The sequence below is a fragment of the Ursus maritimus genome, unplaced genomic scaffold (assembly GCF_017311325.1).
Source record: "Ursus maritimus isolate PB19 unplaced genomic scaffold, ASM1731132v1 scaffold_26, whole genome shotgun sequence".
In the NCBI taxonomy this organism is placed as follows: Eukaryota; Metazoa; Chordata; class Mammalia; order Carnivora; family Ursidae; genus Ursus; species Ursus maritimus.
Window position 1 is genome coordinate 548,187 of NW_024425119.1, and position 26,266 is coordinate 574,452.

Genomic DNA, 26,266 nt, shown 5'->3' on the forward strand with positions numbered 1-26,266 from the left:
GATCCAGCACGAACTGTGGGCTGGGGGCTGCCTTAGAGGGTCACAGCGCCAGAGCCTGCTTTTACTTTCCAACAGTTTCACTGCTGACTGGGAATCTGAATGGGGAGTGTCCTTTGGATGTTATGATCATGTTTTCAGAACCTGAGGGCAAAGCAAGTGTGTACTTATGAAGACAATATTATCTGAAATAATGATTCCTCCGAAGTCAAGGGCATAGGGTTACCATATGAATAGAAGAGGAGTCCATCCGTTGTCTTCACATCTCACTTTATTTCAACTTCCAATGTGTTCTCCCCAACACACGGCTTCTAACCGAAAGCACAATTCATAGATTTGAATTTTGTTCCCTTTCCCTGATGAAGAGTAGACTGGCCAAAAGGCAGATTAACAGAAGGGGAAAGGAGGAGCTAGAATAACCCACATAAATAAACTGAGCAGATCAGAGCTGTTAGTGAGGAGAGCTAATGGAACTTCACACAGAAAAAGGAAATACATGCACTTAAGTGAAACGCTCATATTAATTACCAAAATTACCATTTATTTCCAGTAATTTTGAGGAGATGAGAGCATTAGAACCAATAACAAATTTAACTCAGTCAAGGAACGAGATAGGAAGAGGCACTTTTAATGTGAAGGAAAAGAGAAATGGAAGACTAGGTAAGATAGCAGGAAAAACACGGGTGTAGGAAAAAAATTCGATCTTTTCCTTTGGTGCTGGCCAAGGACCAATCTATGTAATACGGTTGTCTTGCTAGAAATCAGGAACCAAGTTATTCCAGACTCTGTAATAGGAAAGATTGTACTTCAACTTCCTTTTACTCCTGGAGCAAACAGTAAAATGTCAACTTTTGTTCATTATAATACACCGATTAACCAATTTCTCCTAGTGGTGCAAAAAACACTCACTGAGCAAGATTACTATAAAATGTCCCCTAAGAAGGTGAGAAGGGGGGCAAGGACCACCTTAAGCCAGCTGGTACTTTTTAACTTATTACAAGGCCTTGCAAATATCCCTGAGAACATTTCCAACCTGAGCTTACGACTGGAGCAGCTGCCTGGCGAGAGCTATTGCACTGTAAACATAAACATGTAGAGAACCCTATTGGTTTTAATTCGCAGGAACATGGCAAGCCAGGCAGAGGCTAAATAGTCTTGTGTAAATAAAGGGAAGACAGGATGTATTAATATTTTAGTTACATGACCGTTTCTACTCTATGGAGCTATATAAATGAGGTAACTAAGAAATAGTGGCTGAATTTTAAGAAATGGGTGTTCTACAGCCAAGGCTACTATTAATTTTACATTCCCCAGTGTGCTGTGGAATAGAACAGAAGACTTTTCACTGGAAGGTCACCTAGTGTCGGCTTCTGAGCAAGATGGACCTGTGGTGGTGCCTGGCCAGCCCTTCGGAGTTGGTGACCTCCTGGGTGTTGGGAGGCCAAGCAACGCCTAGAGGTATCCCCCACTTCACAACTCATGGCACAGGCGGGGAAAAGGAAAATAAGGAACAGACTAGGGGAGAGAGAGTGTCAAGGTGCTGCCTTCAGATCATTTGAAGATTCCTGTGTCAGACTGCTTTACCCTCGTTTACAAGCAGAAAGACACACTATCTGACAGAGTAACTGAAAAAGCTAATAAAAAATCTGTACCAGCAGTAACTACTAATTCTCTACCCATAAGGCATCTAAGAGGAAAACATCTGGTATAATCAGAAGTTGGGAATAACTCTGGACATAGCCTTCGAACATGCTCAGTACTTAGGACCAGACCATATGGAACCACTGTACAATCAAGAAAGATCTCCCTTCAGTCCGGTCAGCGTGGCCGCCCTAGTGCAGTGTATGAATGGCACCATCATTTGTAGGGAGCCTTCCAATCCTGTTTGGCAGGGTCACAAAAATGGTAAAAACTGAGAAAAGCACTAGACTTGGAGTCAGAAAATTTCACACCTTTGCCTCTCCTGTGCTCCCTTTGAAATGTCATTAAACGCTGAGGTTTCCTCACTCTGTAAACTGGGGATAAGGAATAGGAATTACAACTGTGAAGATGGACTAGGGTATGTGAGGGCGCTCCAGAACAATCTCCGGCAAGCTGAATGTTCAACTACCATTTGTTAAAATGACCCACGCTTTTTAAGGAAAAGGATACTCTAATATGGAAAAAATATGCACCCTAAACCCAAACCGTCTGACAGTTGAACCTCCTAAGTGATGAATGGTGTAACAGGGGGAGGTTATCACTAATGGCAGATCTCATTCCTCCAGAGAAGAAACCTTCCGGTACTGTGTTGCTGAGGCTTTAAATGAGATAGGGTAGTGCCCCCTTATCCTCGCCGGTGAATGCCTGAAACTGCGGATCGTACTGAGCCCTATATATGATTTTTCCTATACGTACATCCCTGTGGTAAAGTCTAATTTATAAATTAGGCACAGTAGAGATTAAAACAATAAAACGGAGCAATTATAGTAATATACTGTAATGAGTTATGTGAATGTGCTCTCCCTCTCAGAATATCTTACTGTACTGATACTCATCCTTGTCACGATCTAAGACGCGAAGGTGCCTGTGCGCTGAGATGACGGGAGGGGGAATACGCAGGCGCTGCGGCAACGCATTAGGCTACTACTGACCTGAGGATCCATCAGAAAGAGGACCATCTGCTTCTGGACCGCGGCGGACCACAGGTCACTGAGCCACAGGAAATGAAGCTGCAGACAAGGGGACTACTGTCATGCTTGTGAGGAAGTTGGTTCAGAGGCCAGAAACTATTTCTATAAAGTAAATGTTTCTATAAAGTTTCTATAAAGAAACTGTTTCTATAAAGTCGACAGGCTCTCTATGAAACATGATCACCACCTCAAGTTCTTTGAAAGATAAATTTGTATAAAAAGACCTCAGAAATTAAAAGAAAGGACAAAATCTTACCTAGAATACCTTTTATTTCTATAAAGCATCTCTTAAAATAATTTCAAAATTCTGTGGGTATGACACCTGTCCACGTCATGCCTTTAGGGAAAAAAGGCAAGGAACAGGCATTACTTTTATATTATTATTAGAATTAGCACAAAGGCTGCGGACATTAATTTCCACAAGAAATTAATGGTAGCTGTGGTTCAAAAAACCCCGTCTCTGGGCTCACTGTTTATCCCCCAGGACAAACCCAGGGCGCAGCTGCATTTGATAGAAGAGATGGTACAGAAACGCAGGTGAGGGGAGGTATCCAGGGTGCCTTCGTGTGGTCAGTGTGTGAACCAGATGGCCAACACTTGCTTTTCGGTTTCTAGCAAGCTTTCTAGAGGACAGTGATGACCACAAGAGTCCCCCTAAGGCACACTGTAGATACTGATTTCTTTGGGTCCAGAATTATTATTTTCACACAGAGAGGATAAAATAGCATTCTTTAATTCTGGTATTTTTCTCAAGAAATCTTCACTGGCTTTTTGCCAAGTTTAAGAAATCATTACATTCAATAAAGCAAGTAAAGAAGAATTCTAGAGGACTTAACAAACTTTCCTGAATAGTTCAAAGAATGAGGAATGATAAATGGTGACATTTTTAATTCCACATTTGAGCTCCATAAGCAAGTTGGATTTATTCTGAATCTGCCTTTTACCTTAGATTCAAATGCAATATAAGTTAGGAGGGGGAGAAGAAACGGCCTACGACCAGCCCCACCAAAAAAGAGGGAGCTGGGAGGTTGAGAAATAATTTTTTTTCATACCAAAAAGTAGGAGCTGCTGTGGAGAAGCAGTCCTTATTAGGGTATTCCCTTCCACTGCCAGAGGCAAAGGGTAAGGAAGTGAAGAAGGAATGGGACACTGACATGTCCTATTACTCAGGAACTAACAAGGATTCACTGTCCCGAAAGCCAGTGGAAAAGAATATCAACCATTACCCAGGAAGATACAATGGGCCGGATCACTGTGGGTTAATGTTCAACAGATGGGAAGATAAACCGGCACCAGGCAGCATCCTATCACACCTCCGAGGATCCTTTTCGGGAGAACACAGACCCAAGTATCCTAAGCCACAGATCGCCTTCTAGGAGCTCCAAAATAAACCTGGCTTCTATCAGTACTTAAATGCGTCTTAGCCAATGGGTTTGAGGATCCAGAGTTTAAAAATGTGAACACTGGAAGGGAAATATTATAAAAGAGGAAAAAAAAAATCAAGAGAACTCACCAGTTTGCTCTTACCCTACGCAAACACAAAAGTAGCAATTAGAATACAGAGTAACCCGATGTCAGAGCCAACTGTCAGAGTCCAAGGAGGAAAACAATCTTTACTACATTAATCCCATTCCCCCCAACCTCTAGCTATCCTAATCAAAGTGCACCAAAACCCTTAAAAACATCACTCCCTAAGACACTAAAACTCAGAACATAAAGACACACTGCATGATAAAGCTGAACAAACACTTCAGACCTTTCCTCGACCAACTTTTAAATAGTATTGCTTTAGGGAGATTTCATTTTAAAAAATAAATTTAAAAAAGAAAGCACATTTAAAACATCAAGTTTTGGTGATCAGGATAGTAAAGTAATTTTATTACAAATTTCAGGATCTAAAAAGTAATTTGTTACATTTACTAGGGTAAATCTGAGATGACCTGTATCAAGCATGTGTGTCCTGCACAGTGACACTGGTCCCCCTGCGTGGAAGACACAGGCCCAGCCCCCTTTAAGGATGGGGTCAGCCAGATGAAAGAAAGTTATGCTGATTCTCAACTAGCACATACTGGATAGAGTCGTTTTGGTTTAACACTCTGGCATTTGGACTGTGAAGAGTTCAGCGAAGAAGTCTTATTCTTGAACTCTGAAAGCAAGCTAGAATCGCAAGGGTAGCCTCAAGAAATTCAAGCTTCTCTTTTCCTACTTTTTATTTCAATGGTATTTAGGGAGACTTTCTGTATTTAAATTTAATAAGAGTTATGATTCAATTGATCTGTAAGCCCAAGTATGAAAATCCTTATCACATGGCAAGAGACCGCAGAGAAGCTGGTTGACCAGTAAGAAGCCTGAGGCCAGATAAAGGGAAAACACACAGCCCAGATTATACAAAGCCACCATCCAGCAACAGAGATGCTGCCAGCAAATAATCGTAAGCTCAGCAGGGTGGCCACAAGGGCCAGAAGAGACCTCAGTAGGCCATCTGAGTCATCCTCCTGCTTGTAAGTGAGACAAATATCGCTCTTTAGCCAGTTACTTGCCCTTGCGTTCACAGGCAGGGAACCCTAGGTCTCTTTTATATTTATTTTTTTCTAAGATGACTAAAGGCAACATCTTTGCAAGGTGGGGCTGTAGGAAGCATCAGGGACTTACTGGGCACAGAGCAAGCACTCTCCCGTGGCCTTATAAAGAACCTGGGGGTGAAGAGGAGCAGTGAAGTACCTGAGAGGCAGCCGAGACACAGGGGAGAGCACCCTCACACGACAGGACTAAGAAGGGGGAAGAAAAGAAGAGCCACAAAGGAATGGCTGCAAAACACAGCATGTTCAGCAGGAAAGATGAACTTCCAAGGGCAGGAACAAATCGTAGCTGAGGAGCACACGGCTAAGCCCTCCTGACTGGGAATTTCTATGCCAGCTCTTCCCTTTCCCTCTAGAGCTGTGGCTCTCCACGGGAACAATTCTGCTCCCACCCGCCCCAGGACTTCTGGCAATGTCACACCTGGGAGAAGGGTGCTACCGTACTGAGTGGGCAGAGGCCAGGGCTGCTGCTAAACCCCCTACGGTGCACAGGACGGCCTCTCCTGCAGCAGAGACTTAGTCATGGTGCTCGTAATGCCAAGGGGAGTGCTTGACGCGGAAGATTCCAAATTCAGCAGGAGTCAAGGCCCTGGAAACTTACAATCAGACAAACGTGAATGCCCTCTACCTGAAGCCCTACTATGTGGATCAATTTACTGCCTTGTTGAGCAGAGCCCCCATTATCCCAGAGTGTTCCACAAATGTCCAAATCAGCTGTTGCCGGTTCAAATTCAGTCAGTACTGCTAAAACCTTACATCTTTTTTGTCTTCTTTCTCTTCTGAAAAATCTGCTATTTCTTTCTCAGAGCCAGTGCTACCCCAACTGCCACTGCCAGGATGGCAATGGCGGCGGCCCCTCCGAACAGCAGTATAGACTTGCCCTCCGACAGTGGCATGGCCTTGTCTTCTCCAGCAGGGGAGGGGCCTTCTCGAAGACCCTCTCTCCTCACATGCATCTCCTCTTCACTCAGCAATGTTGCTGTGGGTTCCAGTGCAGGGATCACCTCCTCTTCCAGTTCAACAGATTCAACTGTTGCTGCTTTTGACTTCATCAAGTTCTCTTCCTCATCAAGTTCCACGAACAAAGACGTAGCAGGACTGACTTTCTCCACTGTCATTCCTTCTGTGTCGGGTTCCCTCATCTCCAGCAAGGAAGTGGCAGTGATATGCGGAAGCAAGGGAGCTGGTGCTTCGGGCAGCGCCTCCCGCAGCTCCTTGGATGGCAAGACGGCAGGAGCCACGGCAGCCTCTTCCACGCCTTCAGGAATTTCTTCTTTCTCCACATGCACAATGTCAGAATTCGAAGAGTTGTTCTCACTTTTCTCTCCAGCCCCATTGCTATCTAAGCTTTTGACTTCTTCAGGATCCATTGCAATCTGCTGCCAGGACTCAGGACCCAGGGACACCGGGAGGCTTTCTGTGTGCCAACTCTGGCTGGCTGACAGTGAAACAGGTAAGCTCTCTGACTGCCAAGAAGTGGTCACAGTAGGAGACTCTGGAGGACTGACTTGCCCAGAGTTGTCACTGGGCAGGATATAAATGTCATTGCTATCTTCTGCAACGATGCCAGGGTATTCCTCCTCCTCTGATTCAAGGTTAAAGACAGTGCCCTAGAAAAGAAGGAGGAAAGTCAATACAAAGAATGGTAAATACATTTAAAATAAATATAAATCTGGGACACCTGGGTGGATCAGTTGGTTAAGCATCTGCCTTTGGCTTAGGTCATGATCCCAGGGTCCTGTGATCGAGCCCCGCATCAGGTTCCCTGCTCAGTGGGGAGCCTGCTTCTCCCTCTCCCTCTGCCTCTTGCTCCCCTGCTTGTGCTCGCTCTGTCTCTCTCTGACTGATAAATTTAAAAATATATATATAAATATATATAATATATAAATACATATATAAATATATAAATATGTATATCTGGGGGTGCCTAAGTAGGCTAGGCATCCGACTCTTGGTTTCAGCTCAGGTCGTGACCTCAGGGTGGTGGGACCAAGCCCTGTGTTGGGCTCCACGCTCAGCACAGAATCTGCTTGAGATTCTATCCCTCTCCCTCTGCCCCTCCTGCTTGTGGGTGCTCTAAAATAAACATTAAAAAAAATAAAAAAATATAAATCTGGAAAAAAATTCCTTCCTAAACTGAAGTTCTAGGAATAAATATATTATATAAGCCTATGTAGTTTCTGGATTAAAGCATTTACCTGTAGACCACTGCAGAGGAAGAATTTTAACAATATGGTCCTCTGACCACTTACTTGAAGCTAAAAGACTAAAATTTGATTTTTATATTTAACTCAATGTATATATATTTGATGCAATAATTAATGCAAAACGGCAGAGAAAACAAAGGCAAGAACCTTGCCGTCAAGGAATTTATCACTTAGTAGGGCAATGCTATCCTACAGTCCAAGTGCTAGTAAGAGTTCAGATGGGGAGATGCTGACTCCTTTTGGTGAAGGCTGCAGCAGGCAGGGAGATGAGAGCTTCCTGGAGAAAGCAGCGTTTTAGGTATCTGAAAGATGGGTCAGGAGCCATGGTGAAAGCCATGTACAAGACACACCACCAGCAAAAGCTCAGAAATATAAAAGAGGGGAACAGTAAGTAACCCAGTTTAAGTAGTGCGCAGTGAACAAGAAGAACAGAAAGTTCAGGGGCGCCTGGGTGGCACAGCGGTTAAGCGTCTGCCTTCGGCTCAGGGCGTGATCCCGGTGTTATGGGATCGAGCCCCACATCAGGCTCCTCCGCTATGAGCCTGCTTCTTCCTCTCCCACTCCCCCTGCTTGTGTTCCCTCTCTCGCTGACTGTCTCTCTCTCTGTCAAATAAATAAACAGAATCTTTAAAAAAAAAAAAAAAAAGAACAGAAAGTTCACTTGGGAAAGAGACCCTGGAAAACCTGAGAGAGAGCTAAGAAATACAGACTTGACTCAATAGGAAGTGGAGTCAACGGAGTCTTCCAGCTCCACAATGACAGTCACAGCTCCACTTTAAAGTTACGTGAGAGCAGTGAGCAGAGGGAAGCCAGAAATGCAGGACTCGTCCTCCTCTCTTTAGGAAGACTCTTTACACCAAAGTAATAAAGATAAATAATGCCAGTCTTTGTTTTCACATTTAACAGTTTAACAGGAGCAAGCATGTGCTTATTGCCTATTAAGTACCATGTTAGGCACCAGCATTATAAGGAAGAATGAGATGAGACTCCATTTTTGTTGTTAAAAAATTCACTGTCTGGATGTTCTTAAAAAATTCACTATCAGGACTGACATATGAATAACTAATTTCAATAGGATACAGAAAGCTTTAAGTATATGTACAGGATGGTAGGGGAACCCAGAGGTTACAACGTGATCAGGAAGGCAGGAAGAGGGGTGCCTGGCTGGCTCAGCCGGTAGAGCACGCAACTCTTGATCTTGAGGTCATGAGTTCAAGCCCCATGCTGGGTGTGGAGCCTACTTTAAAAAAATAAATATTTTTTAAAAGAGGCAGGAAGAGAACCAATGGAGTGTACTGTTCATAAAGACCTAATGAAAACTTTACAAAATGTCTGGATGACACTCAGACATGCTACAGAGAGTCTGAGTAGGATTATGTAAAGCCAATTAATTCCTATTTTATTTTGTGATTATAGCTGCTATTCATATGAAGTAGAATAATTTTATTCTTCAATCGAGACCAAAAACTCTCTGTATACATTAAGATTCGGATATAAATCCATAGTCCCTCTATCAGCCCCACATAAAAGGAAACCAGAAAAACAACTAAATAATATGATCGTGTCAACACTCTAACTGCCCCACATTCCACCTCAACCCTTGCTTCAATCTCTTGAAGAGTCCTGGAGGTCATCAGGGACAGTCCATGAATGAATATAAGCAGAGAGACAAAACAGTATAGTAACTAAAAATACAGTATTTGTAGGAAAAAAGAAATGGTTTGAACCCCAGCTCCACAATAAATCTGAATGCTTTGCTTAACCATTTAAACCTCAATTTCTTCATAAATGGAAGATGACTGGCAAGGTTGCTACAAAAATTAGATACGGTATTTATAGTGCTTAGCATAGTACTTTGTACCTAGTAAGCAATCGATAAATTGTGCTGTGTTTTCATTATTATTGTTTTTGTTGCCATTGTTTTCTCACTATTGTTTTTGGTGACGTGGTGGTGGAACAAAGAGCTACTCTAAAGTACCACCGAGACTAAACAAAAATGTTTTTAAAGATTTTACTTATTTGAGAGCGAGACAGATAGCGACAGAGAGCACAGGTGGGGGAGGGAGAGGGAGAAGCAGGCTTCCTGCTGGGCAGGGAGCCCAACGTGGGGCTCGATCCCAGGAGCCTGGGATCAGGACCTGAGCCGAAGGCAGATACTTAACTGATGGAGCCATCCAGGGACCCCTAGACTAAAAATTTTTTAAATGGAAAGCAATTTGAAACAATACCCTTCCCTTGGGTAGAAAAGGTAATTAACAAACTTTTTCCTCCTTCCTCATCACTTCTAAATAGAGGTATCACAAAAGTAAAATCTCTCTTTACAATAGTACACATCAAACCAGTATGTGGGCTATTTCTATGGGCTAGAGTCTATACAATTTTATAACGATCATGATTTTGTAAAAAAGAAAAAACTATTTCAATTTTTTTTTAAGAATGGACATATAAATTGGGGTCTGCTACCTCCTAGGAACTTGAGATTAGTGAATATTCAATGATCTCAACATGAGCTGTGAAATAATTTGACTCAGATGAAGAGAATCTCCTGAATTTCTTTCTCTAAAACAAAGGGCAGGGCATATGGATATACCATTTGAAATTGGTATTCTTTTAAAAAATCTTTTATTCTTTTTTTAGTATTGATATTTACATTCATAAAATTTACATAACCTAACATTCACCATTTTTAGGTGTGCAATTCAGTGGTTTTTAGTATATTCACAATGTGTGCAAACATTACCACTCTTTAATTCCTGAACATTTCCATCACTCACAGAACAAGCTTCTGGCCATCACTCCCAATTCCCTCCCCCCTTCCCCTGGGAAGTTCATATAAATGGAATCATACAATATGTGGCCCTTCGTGTCTAGGCTCTTTCACTGCACATGTTTTCAAGGATGGTCTATGTTGTAGTGTGTATCGGCACTTTCTTTCTTTCTATGGCTTTGCAGTATTTCATTGTATTTTGTTTATTAATTCTTCAGTTGGTTGACATTTGGGTTGTATCCACCTCGTGAATATCCATGTACAAGTTTTTGTTTGACCATCTATTTTCAATTCTTTTGAGGATATAGCTAGAAGGGAAATTGCTGGGTCATATAATTCTATGTTTAATTTATTGAAGAACTGCCAAACTATTTCCCAAAGCAACTGTACTGTTTTATATCCCTCCCAGCAATGTAGAAGGGTTCCAATTTCTCCACATCCTAACACCTGTTACTGTCTGTTTTATTTTTCTATTAGAACCATCCTACGGGGATGTGAAGTGATACCTCATTTTGGTCTTGATTTGCATTTCACTGATGACCGACCAATGATACTGAACATCTTTTCATGTGCTTATTAGCCATTTATCTTCTTTGGAACAATGTCTATTTAAATCTTTTGCCCATTTAAAAATTGTTGTCGTCAGGGTGCCTGGGTGGCTCAGCTAAGTGTCTGACTCTTGGTTTCAGCTCAGGTCATGATCTCGGGGTTGTGGGATGGGGCCCCGAGCTCGGTGCACAGTCCGCTTGAGGTTCTTCCCCACTCCCTTTCCCTCCCCCTCTGCTCCTCCTGCTGTTCTCTCACTAAAATAAATAAATAAAATCTTAAAAAAAATAATAAATTCTGGGTTCTGGGACTTGATCAATAATGCATGACAATATAATCCCTTCACAACCAAACACAGCACATAAAGACTGTACACCCATCAACAGCTGAAGTCATTAATTACAGACAGCCAGAAGATAACGTCCTACTGAGGAGTACGAACTACAAATACCACTGCTCCATCGTTTCTCCATCTTATCCCATTGTAAGCTTTTATTTTAGCTAGCATCTACCTCATCATCACCCTCTCCCTCTATTTCATCACGAAGTACTAACTACATCTCCAAAATATTTACTCTTACTCTATCTTAATATAGCAAAATATATTTTTCTCCTCCTCTCAACATTTTCTGCTACTACTATAAAATAAACAATCATTATCTTTCACCAAAATTAATGCCAAAGACTCCTGTCTCCTTGATGTTACAATCCAATTTGGAGACCAGAAAAATATTTCACCAGTCAGCTAAGCCAAAAACCTGGGAGTCATACTGGATTTCTCCTATTCTTGAAAGTAGTTTGCTTCTTATTGCTGGGAACTGTGCTATTTAAATGCTAGTAATAAAACACTAAAATCTCTGCCCCCTAAAGAGTAATATAGTTTAATTATATAGCTTAAAAATATATATAGTTTAAAACCTAGTGAAGGAGGAGTGCCTAGTTGGCATGGTCGGTGGAGCATGTGACCCTTGACATGGTGGTTTTAAGTTCAAACCCCACATTGGGTGCAGAGATTACTTAAAAATAAAACCTTTTAGGGGCACCTGGGTGGCTCAGTCGTTAAGCGTCTGCCTTCGGCTCAGGGTGATCCCAGGGTCCTGGGATCAAGCCCTGCATCGGGCTCCTCCGCTGGGAGCCTGCTTCTTCCTCTCCCACTCCCCCTGCTTGTGTTCCCTCTCTCGCTGGCTGTCTCTCTCTCTGTCAAATAAATAAAATCTCTAAAAAAATAAAATCTTTTAAAAAATTAAAATAAAAAAAATCTGGTGAGGAGACAAACACGGCTTATTCTAGGAGCATGAAGAAGAGAAATTTATTTGGGGATTCATGGAAAGCTTCTTAGAAGAGAGAACAACAAGGGCATCTGGCTGGCTCCATCAGTGGAGTGTGCACCTCGTGATCTCAGGGTTGTGAGTTCGAGCCCCATACTGGGTGTAGAGATCACTTAAAAATAAAATGAAGAAGAAGAAGGAGAAGGAGAAGAAGGAGAAGAAGAAGAAGAAGGGAGAACAACAGAGCTGGATCTTAAAGAATAATAACTAAAAGACAAAAGAGATGAGAAAGATGCTCCATGGAGCAGAAAAGCAGAAACAAAAACATGGCACTGAGAAATGCTCTTCAGTATTCCAAAGCATTAAGATGAGGAGTAAAAAAAGATGAAGGTTGGGCGCCTGGCTGGCTCAGGTGAAAGAGCAAGAGACTTGATATTGGGGTCATGAGTTTGAGCCCCATGTTGGATATAGAGATTACTAGAAAAAATTAAATAAATTTCCTATGAAGTTGTACTTACCTACCTCTTTGCCAGAACACAATTCTAATTAGTCATGCAAATCCTCTAACACTTGTTACAAAGGGATTTCTCTTTGCCACATAATTTATATATGCAAAGGTTTATCTGCTTATTAAATCATCTCTTCAAGGAGCTCCATTGTGAAAACCAGAAATAAAGGTTCATATAAGGATAATTTTACAAGGAGGGAAAAAGATAGTAAAGTAGTAATAGTATAAAGTAGCATGAAGTTGGGGAGCGGGGTGGGGGAATGGGATAGACTGGTGATGGGTAGTAAGGAGGGCACGTATTGCATGGAGCACTGGGTGTTATACGCAAATAATGAATCATGGAACTTTACATCAAAAACCAGGGATGTACTGTATGGTGACTAACATAATATAATAAATTATTATTTTAAAAAAGTAGCATGAAGTTCATAATTGTCCTTTATTGACTTTTGTACACTTGTTTTATTTATTTGCTTTCTCAAAGTCTCCAAATGAGAAACTAAATAATGGCTCAGCAGCTTTCAATCCTCTACCCTCAAGCTCTGCAAAGTAGTTAAAAAAAAGGGTAACAAGGCCTTACGGAAGCTTAAATGTTAATTCATGGAGAGCAAGCTACCAATGTCTTTCTGGATATAAAATAAGTAATATGTCTCTATCTCATAGAAGGGGAATATTTTCCCCGCACTCTTGCTAAGTTTGACAAAGATCTTGGTTTTACTGAAAAATGAATTCAACTTCCCCTACCCCCCAGCACGGCAACTCTTAGACACCATCACTAACTCAGAACAGAAGAGATGAACCTAAGGCAGCCTCTGGCATCAGATGAAGGCTCCGTCTGAATCCCACAAAACAGAGTAAGTAGCACTACATTTGAAATCTATTTCTAATTCTCTGTCTCCTTCAGTTAAAAAGCAAGAGGGCCGAGTTATACAATATTTAGAATAATATATTATTTCTTCTTGGGCATATTAAATGTTTTCCCAGGAAACCAAATATAATTTTTTTAAAGGTTGCAGTATAGGGAGGAGGTAAGGCCAATCTTTCCTTTCTTGTTTTTTAATTTTTTTATTTAAATTCAATTTAATTAACATATAGTGTATTATTTGTTTCAGAGGCAAAATTTAGTGATTTATTAGTTGCATATAACATTCAGTGCTCATTCCATCAAGTGCCCTCCTTAATGCCCATCACTGAGTTACCCCCTCACCCACCTCCCCTCCAGCAGCCCTGTTTTCTATGGTTAAGAGTCTCTTATGGTTTGTCTCCTTCTCCGATTTGCATCTTACTTTATTTTTCCTTCCCTTCCCCAACGTTCATCTGTTTTGTTTCTTAAATTCTACATATGAGTGAAATCATGTGATATTTGTCTTTTTCTGACTGACTGACTTTGCTTAGCAAAATACTCTCTAGTTCCACCCACACAATTGCAAATGGCAAGATTTCACTCTTTTTGATGGCTGAGTAATATTCCATTGCGTGCGTGTGGACACACACACACACACACACACACACACACACCTTCTTTATCCATTCATCTGTTGATGGACATCTGGGCTCTTTCCATATTTTGGCTATTGTGGACATTGCTGCTATAAACATTGGGATGCATGTGCCCCTTCGAATCACTGTTTGTATCCTTTGGATAAATACCTAGTAGTGCAATTGCTGGGTTGTCTCTCCTTTCTATTCCTAGAGCCATTAGCCCGAATTTGTGTTAATCACAAATTAGGTGCCCCATATAAGAGGGAAGACTTATCTTTGCAAGGTTGCTCATTGTTCCCTACAAACACTGTACTAAATCCCCGAGCTCTGTCTTCTTACTCATGCAGATAATGGTGTTACATTCTGAGGAGCAGAAAATATTTCACAAATATAATGAAAGATGTGAGACTTTTCCTTTAAAACTGCATTCATACAAAGCATACATACCATTTTAGGGGAAATTTCACACTCCCTGAAACTTATCCATGGTTTCCAGCTAAAGACTCCTCGTCTGGCTCCATCTGGGTCTGGCTTAAATTCTAACCTCTCTGGACTGAATCCAATCCCCCTCTCTTATCTCTCCTGAACTCATAGCTCTGAGTCTAGGCTACACAAAATACCATAATTATACATTTTGTACCATACTTCTCACTAATTTTTTCACAAGTATTAGTCCTTCCCCAACCTCAAGGGAAGAAAACATGCTTTAAACCGTCTCTGCTATCCCCCTTGTAATGCCTAACATAAGCCAAGTAAACAGTGATGGTCAGCAAATGCTAACAGGAAAACTGGTCCCATCTTTGGATACAAAAGAAGTGCCGAACACTAACTATTTTGATTTTTTATTTCTACGTATATGGATCTCAGTGTCTGTTGTCCAAGGTCACATACTGCTGTCCAAGGTCACATACTGCTGATGCTGAAGAGAATTCAAACTCCCCTCTTCTGACTCAAGTCACTATGTTCTAGCTATGCAGAATGCCCTCCTCAGTTCTGCCCTTCCGAATCCTTCTCATTACCTTTAAACTCTCAAATGATTTATCTATTCTCTTTGCTTATAAAATATATAGTAAATTGTGTGTATCTCTCTTATATCCCTACTAAGTTCCCAGAGATTAAAGATATATTTTTAGGGGCGCCTGGGTGGCTCAGTCGTTGAGCGTCTGCCTTCCGCTCGGGCGTGATCCCAGCGTTCCGGGATCGAGCCCCACATCAGGCTCCTCTGCTGGGAGCCTGCTTCTTCCTCTCCCACTCCCCCTGCTTGTGCTCCCTCTCTCGCTGGCTGTCTCTCTGTCAAATGAATAAATAAAAAAATAAAAAATAAAGATATGTTTTTAAACATCTTCATTGTACTGTTTTTTCCTCAGCCCCATGCCAAGTGCCTTACAGAATCCCACACATATTATATTAATAGAATCATATATAATATATATTATATTAATACATTAATATTAACTTTGGGGGAACTTAGACAAGCTGATTCAGCTCATGAATCTGGGGTCTTTTCCACTGAGGAAACAGCTGTCATTTCTCTTTGAGCATGATTCCTGCCTTGGAATCACAAAGATGGAACATAACGTGTCATAACCTGCTGTTCTAGACCTGCAAGCCTCTCTGAAGAGGAAACACATCTGTTAGCCAACTTGGTCTACTAAACACAGAGAAGAAAGACACACAGTGGAGGTCTGAGCAGGCCCAAGCAAGTTCAGGACTGCTTTTTTCATAACCAAAACTCAGTTTCAGATATATCACAAATGGCTCAAACGCAAAAGATTGGAACATAACAGATAAAGTCTTGCTATTCTGAGGCATGGCCACTCCAAATCACCTACGCTGGATCCCACAGCTCACCCAACTAACGCCTTGCTGCCTTCCCAACATAAGTCTCACGCTTCTTCAGGATTTGACTACACTTCTTTCAAGAAGCATTTCCTGATTGACCTCTACAACCACCACTTCCTTTCTTGGTATTCTACACTACCCACTAAAAAATTTGTACTTCACCATGGCTTTCTTGATATTTATTTTAAACAATTAAACAATTGGCTTCTTTGGGACAGACCAGTGATGGGTAGTAAGGAGGGCACGTATTGCATGGTGCACTGGGTGTTATACGCAACTAATGAATCATCGAACTTTACGCCAAAAACCAGGGATGTACTGTATGGTGACTAACATAATATAATAAAAAAATAGTATTAAAAAAAAAACAATTGGCTTCTTTATGTTTATAGCTGTGTTTAACTAGTAAACATATAATCAGCAATCTAATAAAGTTTAAGAATTTTAAAATTAAAATCTGTTTCGAGGGGTCTATAATCTAGTTAGGAAGGTTAGGTAACACAGCGGCCCTCAAACTCTGCTGCCTAATTGGAAACACCTGTGAAAGTTTTAAGACTTCCTGTGTTAAAGTTACAACCCATAACAATCAAATTAGACTCTTTGAAGGTGGGACCCAGCTATTACATCTTGCTAAACAAAAATGGGTATAATGGCTGTAATCAACATCCTCCCTAAAGCCCAAACACACTTTAGCACAAAGAAAAGGCAGAGGTAAAATGATTACGACTACTGAGTGACGATAAGCACATTCTGAGTTTGCTGATTCTTGAGGAACCACCAATAACAGAATGACAGCAGGCAACACAAATGACACTCGCTACCCAGGGAATCATTTCTACAACCTTTTTGGAAGAGTATACCTGAAGGTCCAAGAGTAAGGAAGACTCAGTCACCAAAGCCGGATCAACAGTTAAACTCAATTTTCCTGGGAAGTTGTACTTACCTACCTCTTTGCCAGAACACAATTCTAATTAGTCATGCAAATCCCCTAACACTTGTTACAAAGAGATTTCTCTTTGCCACGTCATTCATAGACCCAAGAGTTTATCTGCTTATTAAATCATCTCTTCAAGGAGCTTCATTGTAAAAACAGAAATAAAGCTCATATAAATAATTGTACAAGGAGGGAAAAAAGGTAGTGAAGAAGAGTAGTGACAGTAAATGGCAGCACAAGGTAAATAATTGTCCCTTACTGACTTGACTTTAGTACACTTGTTTCATTTATTTGCTTTCTCAAAATCTCTGAATGAGAAACTAAATATGGCTCAGCAACTTTATAATCCACTATCTTCAAAATTTGCAAAGTAGCTAAAAAAGAAGGGTAATGAGGCACTGCTTAAGATTACATTTTTTCCCTTCATTATTGAAACTCAACAATTAAAAACTGGGTTCTTTTTGTTAAGTGAGAGGAAGAAGCTGGAAAAGAGTGTTAACAGAATTATGCCACTGAATGAACCAATCATAGTCTACGACCCCCAAGAAGCAAGAAAGACTATCCTATTTTCTCAAAGAAACTGCATTTCAGAGTTATGCAAGAGTCAAAGAATGTCAGTTACTCCAGTACGCGTAACTTAAAACAGTGTGTTCTTGTTAGCCTTCCATGAACATTGCCAAATTTTCATCTAAAAAACTCAAAAAGTGCTCCTAGACACCCTCACCTCCCAACTGAGTCATTAAGAGGTAAGGAATGTAACTTCTCACGTTGTTTATTCTTAGTCTTAGAATCACATCTGCTCTCACTCTGTTCACACTCTGCTAATTTTGTAATCTGTTTCCATGCCGCTTCAAGAGACATACAGTACAGCTGGATTCACAGTGCGGCCTTACAATCACAGAGCTCTTCAAACAGAAGGGTTATCCAAGGGTCAGAGCAGTCTCAGTGCTCACTGATAAGAATTCTCAACAAGTTATTTATCTGCACTTCTATAAAAGGAAACTCTCACAGCAAGAACTGATTAAAAAAGCAAAAACAAAAACAAAAAACCCATAAAACAGAAGGTAAAAATTTTAATCCTTAGAAACGAGAACTTTGCTGCTTTTTCTTTAGGGCTGTAAGCCAAAACAAATGAAATGGAAATTTCAAAAATAACATTGTGAAGAAATAAGGGAAAAGTTAACAAACTGAAATAGAATTTAGTGTAAAATGACATTTTGCTTTATTTTTAACAGCTTAAAGCTAACAGAAGAGTTAAGAACACTCTGTTTCCTTGCTCAAGAAGTTTGTCAAATTACAACTTTGGAATAATATATGGCTCAAAAGTCAATTCAGACTTAATTGCTTTTTCCCTTGCTGTCATGGCCTTCCCTGCCTTACAACTTATTTCTTACTTGGAACGTGACATTTTAATGAAGATTCACCAAAAATGTTGTGCTCTTATGTAAGAAGCATTAAAGAAAGAAGAAATGACCACTGACATTTTTTTCTCCTGGGATCAATTCATATAAAGCAAAAATATAAAAATAGAGGCCTCTCTCTTTAACAATTAGTAAAGAGCAGGCTTTCACTAAAAGATAAAGAGCTTTTTTGGATAATACTTTGGGTACAATTTAGCACATGAGGGGTGCCTAGGTGGCTCAGTGGTTTACATGTCTGCCTTCGGCTCAGGTCATGATCCCGGGGTCCGGGGATCAAGCCCTGCATCGGGCTCCTTGCTCAGCAGGAAGCCTGCTTCTCCCTCTGCCTGCTGCTCCCCCTGCTTGTGCGCTCTCTCTCTCTCTCTCTCTCTCTCTCATGTCAAATTGATAAATAAAATCTTTTAAAAAAAATTAGCACCTTAGGTTGGGAATAACATCTACAAGTAGTATTAGAGCCAGTCCAACAATCTAAATTCATTTTTTTAAAAGATTTTATTTATTTATTTGACAGAGAGAGACAGCGAGAGAGGGAATACAAGCAAGGGGAGTGTGAGAGGGAGAAGCAGGCTTTCTGCTGAGCAGGAAGCCCGATGAGGGGCTGGATCCCAGGACCCTGGGATCATGACCTAAGCCGAAGGCAGACGCTAACGGCTAAGCCACCCAGGTACCCCTAAAATCATTTTTAGCACAAAATATTTATGTTGTTGGAAATATCTTTTTAGTCCCATTGATATAAAAAACACAAAAGAATAACTTCCAGGACTCAAAAACATAAAACTAATTTGGACCAATTATCAGAGTTTAAATATGCATAAACAATCAGAGAATTTTATCTTTCTTTGAAAACAAAAACAAAAATAAAACCAGAGATTGAGTAACTAGCCCCAGGGTCTCTGAGCCTGCTATGAGAACTGCTTGTCAGTAACATGCAGTAACCCTCACACACTCCTACCATGTGCCCTTCTGAAGATTTTACTGATATTAACCTATTTAAACCTCACAAGCCTCTAGAGTAAGCCTTATTATTATTTCCATTTTACAGACAAGGAAACTGAATCAACGGAAGAGGATAATTGTTCAAAGTCACTAAAGTGGATTTAAGTTCAGGCAGTTTACCTCCAGGGACCATGCTTTTATCAACTACATGACACTAACTCTTAGGCTGAAGTCCCCTGATTACCACACAAATGTTTTCCCCTGAATTTACAGCAAGAAGTAAATAGAAAAGGTTATTCTTGGGTGTTTTCTTCAAGCAAGTACCCAAAGACATGTGCATGAAACCCTTCCAATAAAAAGGAAGAGAGAGAAGAAACTGAAATATGGAGATAAGAGGAGTATCTTTAAATAAATATAAAATAAAATATAACTTTGGTTTTAGTGGTAGGAACAAAGTAAAAAAGCTTGTAGATCATTAAAAGAACCATTTCAAAAATTTGTGCTTTATTCTGCCTATATCGACTGCATTTTGCTTCCTTTTTGGGGGGTTCACATCAGTTACAAATTATTCTGCCACTTCAAGCAATATTTTACCTTCAGGGTCATAGCTGCTGACAAACTGAGCTCCTGACATACTTAACTTTTCCATCTGAAGATGCTTTGGCAGAACTCCAAATACCATATTCCCTGGTAAACCCATCTAGGGACTCACCTGCCCTAAGACGTACCAACAAACCATTATGGTACTTCTTGGCCTTTATACAATATCTGTCTCTCAGTATTCCCCTTAAAAAATAGAAACAGGTAATTTTACTCTTCTACATTCAGTCAAGCAGGATACCATATGCCCCTCAGATCACTATTATCCTAAAATGAGAAAACGCAAAGTAGGAAAGACATTCCAGAGAAGTAATTTTCCATCTATTCTGACAACCAAGACCCAGAAAAAATATACTTTGGATCACAGTGCAGTGAATACTCACACCTGCATATAAAACACACGGATTTCACGAAACAGTATTTACCCTCATTACACTAAAATTATTTGTTACAAAACCCACTTGGTGATTTTTAGATCACAAACTGTGTGTGAACTCCTGGTGTATAAAAACTCTGTTCTAACAAATTCTTACCTAAAAGTTCCCATAAGACAGTCTTCAAGTATCATTTATTATAAACAAAAACACTTTTTTGGCTTTCTATTCTTAAAATGGAAATGAGAAGCTTTAAGTCATAGTGAAAAAAGGCAAAAATTAATTTTATTCAAACTACTTAAGTATTAAATATAATCGTAGACCTCAGATGACATTTTCACCAATAAGCTCTTACGTAATTTAAAACTAAATCTTTCATCATGGAACACTACATCAAAAACTAATGATGTACTGTATGGTGACTGGCATAACATAATAAAAAATTAAAAAAAACAAACCTAAATCTTTCATAGTAAGTATTTAGTTTAGTACATGACATAGGAGAAAATAAAAGAGAAGCCTTACCACGGTGGACTTGTACTGCCCTTTTCAGGAGACAGACTTACTTCTAATGTAGCAACACAATCCCAGGAAATGAAAGACAGTGAGAAAGAGGAGGGAGGGAACAAGCATGAGTCAGGGAGAATCATAATATGCCAACTAGTCTGTGCCCTAAGTGCGCTGCAGGGCAACAAAAAGTCAGAATCAAAACGAAAAGGAATCTTCAGACTCAGGAAGAGGAAAAAAATATACACTCTTAAAGACATGTCTGAAAACCTGCCATTTGTAAAAATGTAGCATTTTCACAAAACACTTTTATATCATTATTTTTGTGAGATAGAGAGCTATTCTTCCCATTTTGTAATAGATAAAAATGAGGCTCAGAGAAGTTAAATGAATTTCCCCCAAAACACAAGGCTAATATTTGGCAGAGCTGGGGCCACAAATTAATCCTGTGATTTCCAATCTTTATTAACCCACCACTCTCTGGCAGTGTTAAAAAATAAGGTAAAAGGAGAAAAAAAACAAAAGTCCTATCTTATAATTCTAATGCCACATAAACAAAAGTAAAAAATTATAATCCGGGGCACCTGGGTGGCTCAGTCGTTAAGCGTCTGCCTTCGGCTCAGGGCGTGATCCCAGGGTCCTGGGATTGATCTCCACGTTGGGCTCCCTGCTTCTTCCTCTCCCACTCTTCCTGCTTATGTTCCCTCTCTTGCTGTCTCTATCTCTTCCAAATAAATAAATGAAATCTTAAAAAAAAATTATAATCCAATTGTAGCTCTGAAAAGCTAATTGCTAATTACAGTTAAGATGCATGTTCCTAATTCAATTTTTATTTCTAATTGCACCCCAATTAATCCTCCTTCGTCTTCTTACTACACTTTAAACATACCTCCACCTCACAGCACATAACATGCTACACATGGTTATTTATATTTTACATTTCTATCTCCTCAACCAGTTCTGAGCTCAAAAGTAGGGCCTATATTTTATTTAACTTTTGTATACTTAAAATCTAGCATGGTACCTACCATAATATATGCAATAAAGCAAGGTTCATTGCACATTAAAAATTAATCCCCGAAGGGCTTAAACAACATTACAGAAACTAATTAATCTTCACAAACTCCTTGTAAAATGGGCAGACATGACCTCCTCAGAAATTAGAGTTTATAAATCATCTGAAGAATATTCAGGAAAATGATTCATCGAAGGCCATGCAATTAAGACAGTAATAAACACTCCAAGGCCATTCTCCTTCTCAAGAAAAACCAAGAGAGGGGCGCCTGGGTGGCTCAGTCATTAAGCATCTGCCTTCGGCTCAGGGAGTGATCCCGGCGTTGCGGGATCGAGCCCCACATCAGGCTCCTCTGCTATGAGCCTGCTTCTTCCTCTCCCACTCCCCCTGCTGTGTTCCCTCTCTCACTGGCTGTCTCTCTCTGTCAAATAAATAAACAAAATCTTTAAAAAAAAAAAAAAAAGAAAGAAAAATAAAGAAAAACCAAGAGAAAGAACATGAATTGGTGATGCCTATGAGTACTGCTCCATGGAACAGGAGCCCCAGCTTCTAGATTCCATACAGACATTTCAAAGGAAATACAGAAATATGTTTCACCATCACATGATGGTGAGTCTCAGGAAGAAGGAATGATCAGAAGTAGATGGAAACTCGTTCACATCTAAGGTATGGAAATTGCAACCATATGACTTATGACAAAGTCTGGGGAATAATGCCCGTGGATAAAGTAACTAAAAACAAAATGAGATAGATCCTTATTAAGTCTCAGCTTGAGGTCATTTTAACTTCTGGTTTCTGGGAAGCATGTAAGAAGCCTGGAAGTTGCCACTCCATCCTAACAACAAGTAATAAAGCTGAACAAACTGAGAAATCAGTAACTTCTTAGATCTCTAAGAGAAGTGAGGTCACAGGGCAAACTGCTGCCCCCAAGACTGAAGTGACCAATTGGCAATATAGGGGATCACAACTTACTAGAGTAGAAACTCATGAGCAGGAACCGCCCCAGGAACCAGTGTCCAGGTAGGAGAACGAGAACTGGAACTAGAACTGACAAACTGCTGGATTCACTGTGGACAAAACTAAGAGAGAAAACTTCAGAGTGACTTCCAATTTCCAATTCCACATGTAAGGGGCTTGAAGTCACCACTCTACCCTAGCAAGTAAAAAGCTGAAAAAACTGAGAAATCAACAACTATTCTAGGATCTGTAAGATAGAGAGGTGAGGGCACAGAGCAAACTACTGTCCCAAGACTGGACAGACAAGACAGGCGAATGTGGTGAGTCACAGCTTCCCAGAGTGGAAATCATGCTGGGGACGAGCACTGAGGTAGGGAAGGATGAACTGTAATTGATGAATTGCTGGAGGCTCAGTGTGGCCAACACAGAGTTAAAAACTCCAGGGGGACTCAGTCATAGGAAGACCCCTACAATTCTGTGAGATTTACCTCCAGGAGCTCAACCAGGTGCTCTCAATAAATACTGGCAGGGGGAGGAAAATGAACCATTCTGAAATATATCAAGGCACTCTTTTTCGTAACAAGGACTGCCCTCAAGAGAAACTATTTAATCAGAATCTAGCCAACACAAGGGTACAGAAACACCCAACTCAGCCCACTCTAGCCATCTCATCCCACCTAACAGGGGAAGGAAAAACTGAGAAACACTTGTGAAGTTCACAGTGCAGAGGCCACAGGCTCAGTAAAAAGACTGACCTAATCATAGGGTTATAAAATCCTTCCCCTTCCCCCGAGGCTTCTTTACAGCAGTTCCTTTTACCCAGTACACCATGTCCAGCTATCAAGAAAAAATCACAAGGCATGCCAAAAGGCAAAAAACACAATTTGAAGAAATGGAGCAAGCATCAAAACCAGACACTGCAGATGTTGAAATTATCACACCAAGAATTTAAAGCAATTATGATTAATAAGCTAAGGACCCTCATGGATAAAGTAAACAGCATGCAAGAAGAGATGGGCAATGTAAGCAGAGCGAGAAATACTAAAGAAGAACCATAAGATCAAAAAGATCTATAACAGAAATGAAGAATACCTTGGATGGGCTTATGATTAGACTAGACATAGGTAAGGAAAGAATCTCTGAGCTTGAGTATAGATCAACAGAAACATCCAAAACCGAAAAGCAAAGGCAACAAAGAGGAAAAAAGGAACAGGATATCCGACTGTGGAACAACTACAAAAAGTGTAACATATCTGTAATTGGAATACAAAAGGAAAAGAGGAACAGAAGAAATATTTAAAACAATAATGACGGACAGCTTCCTCAAATTAATGTCAGACACCAAACGGTTTCAGGAAGCTCAGAGAACATCAAGTAGAATAAATGTAAAACAAAAACGAAACCCCTACACCTAGGCATACCATTTTCAAACTACAGAAAGTCAAAGAAAATCTTAAGACAACTCAAGAGTTAAAAACATCTTCCCTTAGAAGAACAAGGAAAAGAATTATATTGAACTTCTCATCAGAAACCATGCAAGCAAGAACAGACTGAACTAAAATATTTCAAGTGTTGAGAGAAAAAAACCCCACCAACTTAGCATTCTGTACATGTGAAATTATCCCTCATAAATGAAAGACAAGCAAAAAGCACAGACAAGCAAAAATTGAGGAAATGTGTTGTTAGTAGACTTGCCTTGGAAGCAATGTTAAAAGAGGCTCATTAGAGAGAAGGAAAACAATATAAATCAGAAACTTGGATCTCCATTAGGAAAGGAAGAGCATCAGAGAAGGAATAAGTGAAGGTAAAGTAAAAATGTTTATTTTTCTTATTCTTAATAGATATATCTGCTAAGTTTGTTTAAAAAAATAATAGCAACTCAATCATGTATGCTTACATATATAGCATACATATGCACATACATATAGACATACATACACATGCTTATATAAGTGAAATAAATGACAGCAATGATGTAGAGATGAGACGGAGGACTTAAGATTTTGTTATGATATGGTACTCACATTACTCATGAAGCAGCACAGTGTTATTTGAAAGTGAACTTGGACTAGTTGTAAATGTATATTGCAAACTCTGGGGCAAGCACTAAAAAAAGTAAAAAGAGAAATGTAATGGATATGTTAAGAAAGTAGAGAAAATGGAATCATATAACATGCTTAATTAAAACCACAAAAAGCAGGAAAAGAGTGGAAGACAAAAATAGGAACATATGGGCAACAAGTAGAAAACAGTTTTAACAAATATGGTAGATATTAATTCAGTTATTAATAATCACTTTGAACACCAATAATCTAAATGTACCAATTAAAAGACAGAACTTATCAGATTGGATCAAAAAACAAGACCCAACTATATGTTGTCTACAAGAAACTCTGAATATAAAGACACATACCTATTAAAAGTAAATGGATGGAGAAAAATATACCATGCTAACACTAATCAAAAGAAAGTAAGGGTGCCTGGCTGGCTCAACAGGTAGAATATGCAACTCTTGATCTCAAGGTTGTAAGTTCAAACCCCACACTGGGTGGAGAGATTACTTAAAAAATAAAATCTTAAAAAAAAAAAGTGGCAGTAGCTCTATTAATTTCAAACAGAGCAGACTTCAGAGCAAGAAAAGTTATCAGAAATAAAGGGGTTAAACATCCAAAAAGACATAATAATCTTTAACGTGTATACAACTAACAACAGAGTGTTAAATTATAGGAGGCAAAAACTGATAGAAATGCAAGGAGAGATAAATGAATCCACTACTATAATTGGAGACTTCAACACCATTCCATTAGAAATGGATAGATCAAACAGGCAGAAAGTCACTAATGACATAAATTCAACAATATAGCATCAATCAATTGGATATAATGGGCATCTATAATAATAGCAGAATACACATTCTTCCCAAGCTCACATGGAATACTCACCTAGACCACATTCTGGGACATGAAACACACCTTTACAAATTTAAAAGAATAGAAATCATACAATGTCTGTTTTCAGACCACAATGGAATACAACTAAAAATCAATAACAAAAATAGCTGGGAAACCCCAAAATACTTAGTTGTTAAATAATATACTTCTGAATAATACATGAGTCAGAGAATAAATCTCAAGAGAAAGTTTAGAATATTTTGAACTAAATGAAAATGAAAACATAACTTACTAAATTTTGTACAAGGCAGAAAGAGCAACGCTTAGAGGGAAATTTATAGCATTAAATATTAAATGCATATATTAGAAAAGAAGAAAGATCTAAAATCAATCATCTAAGCTTCCAACTTAGGAAACTAGAAAAGGAAGAGGAAATTAAATCTAAAGTAATCAGAAGAAAAGAAAATAATAAAAATAAGAATAGAAACCAATGAAATTGAATATAGGAAACCAATAGAGAAAAATCAATAAAGCCAAAAGCTGATTCTTTGAGAAGATAAATTCAATAAGAAAAAAAGAGAAAACACGAATTACTAATATCAGAAATGAAAAATGGGACATCACTACAGACACCATAGTGATTAAAAGGATAATAAAGGAATACTGTGTTCCACAACCACAAATTTGACAACCTAGATGAAATGGACTCATTCTATAAAAGACATAATCTGCCAAAACTCACACAAGAAAAAAAAAAAAAAAA

General features: G+C 39.5%; 1 protein-coding gene across 4 annotated transcripts in view; it reads right to left on the minus strand.

The window, feature by feature from the left end:
- Positions 1–250: 250 nt before the first annotated feature.
- BCL2L13 (BCL2 like 13) overlaps positions 251–26,266 on the minus strand; it is an 89,269-nt gene continuing 63,253 nt past the window's right edge. For 2 of the 4 annotated variants that reach the window (XM_040641971.1, XM_008704813.2), the window contains exons 3-4: positions 24,637–24,718; positions 251–6,858 (exon numbers count right to left, since the gene is read on the minus strand). In XM_040641971.1, coding sequence (XP_040497905.1) covers positions 6,040–6,858; positions 24,637–24,718 — 901 coding nt within the window. In that variant the 3' untranslated portion in view covers positions 251–6,039. The remainder of the gene's footprint in view (positions 6,859–24,636; positions 24,719–26,266) is intronic. The other 2 variants (XM_040641970.1, XM_008704814.2) reach the window with 1 other exon arrangement.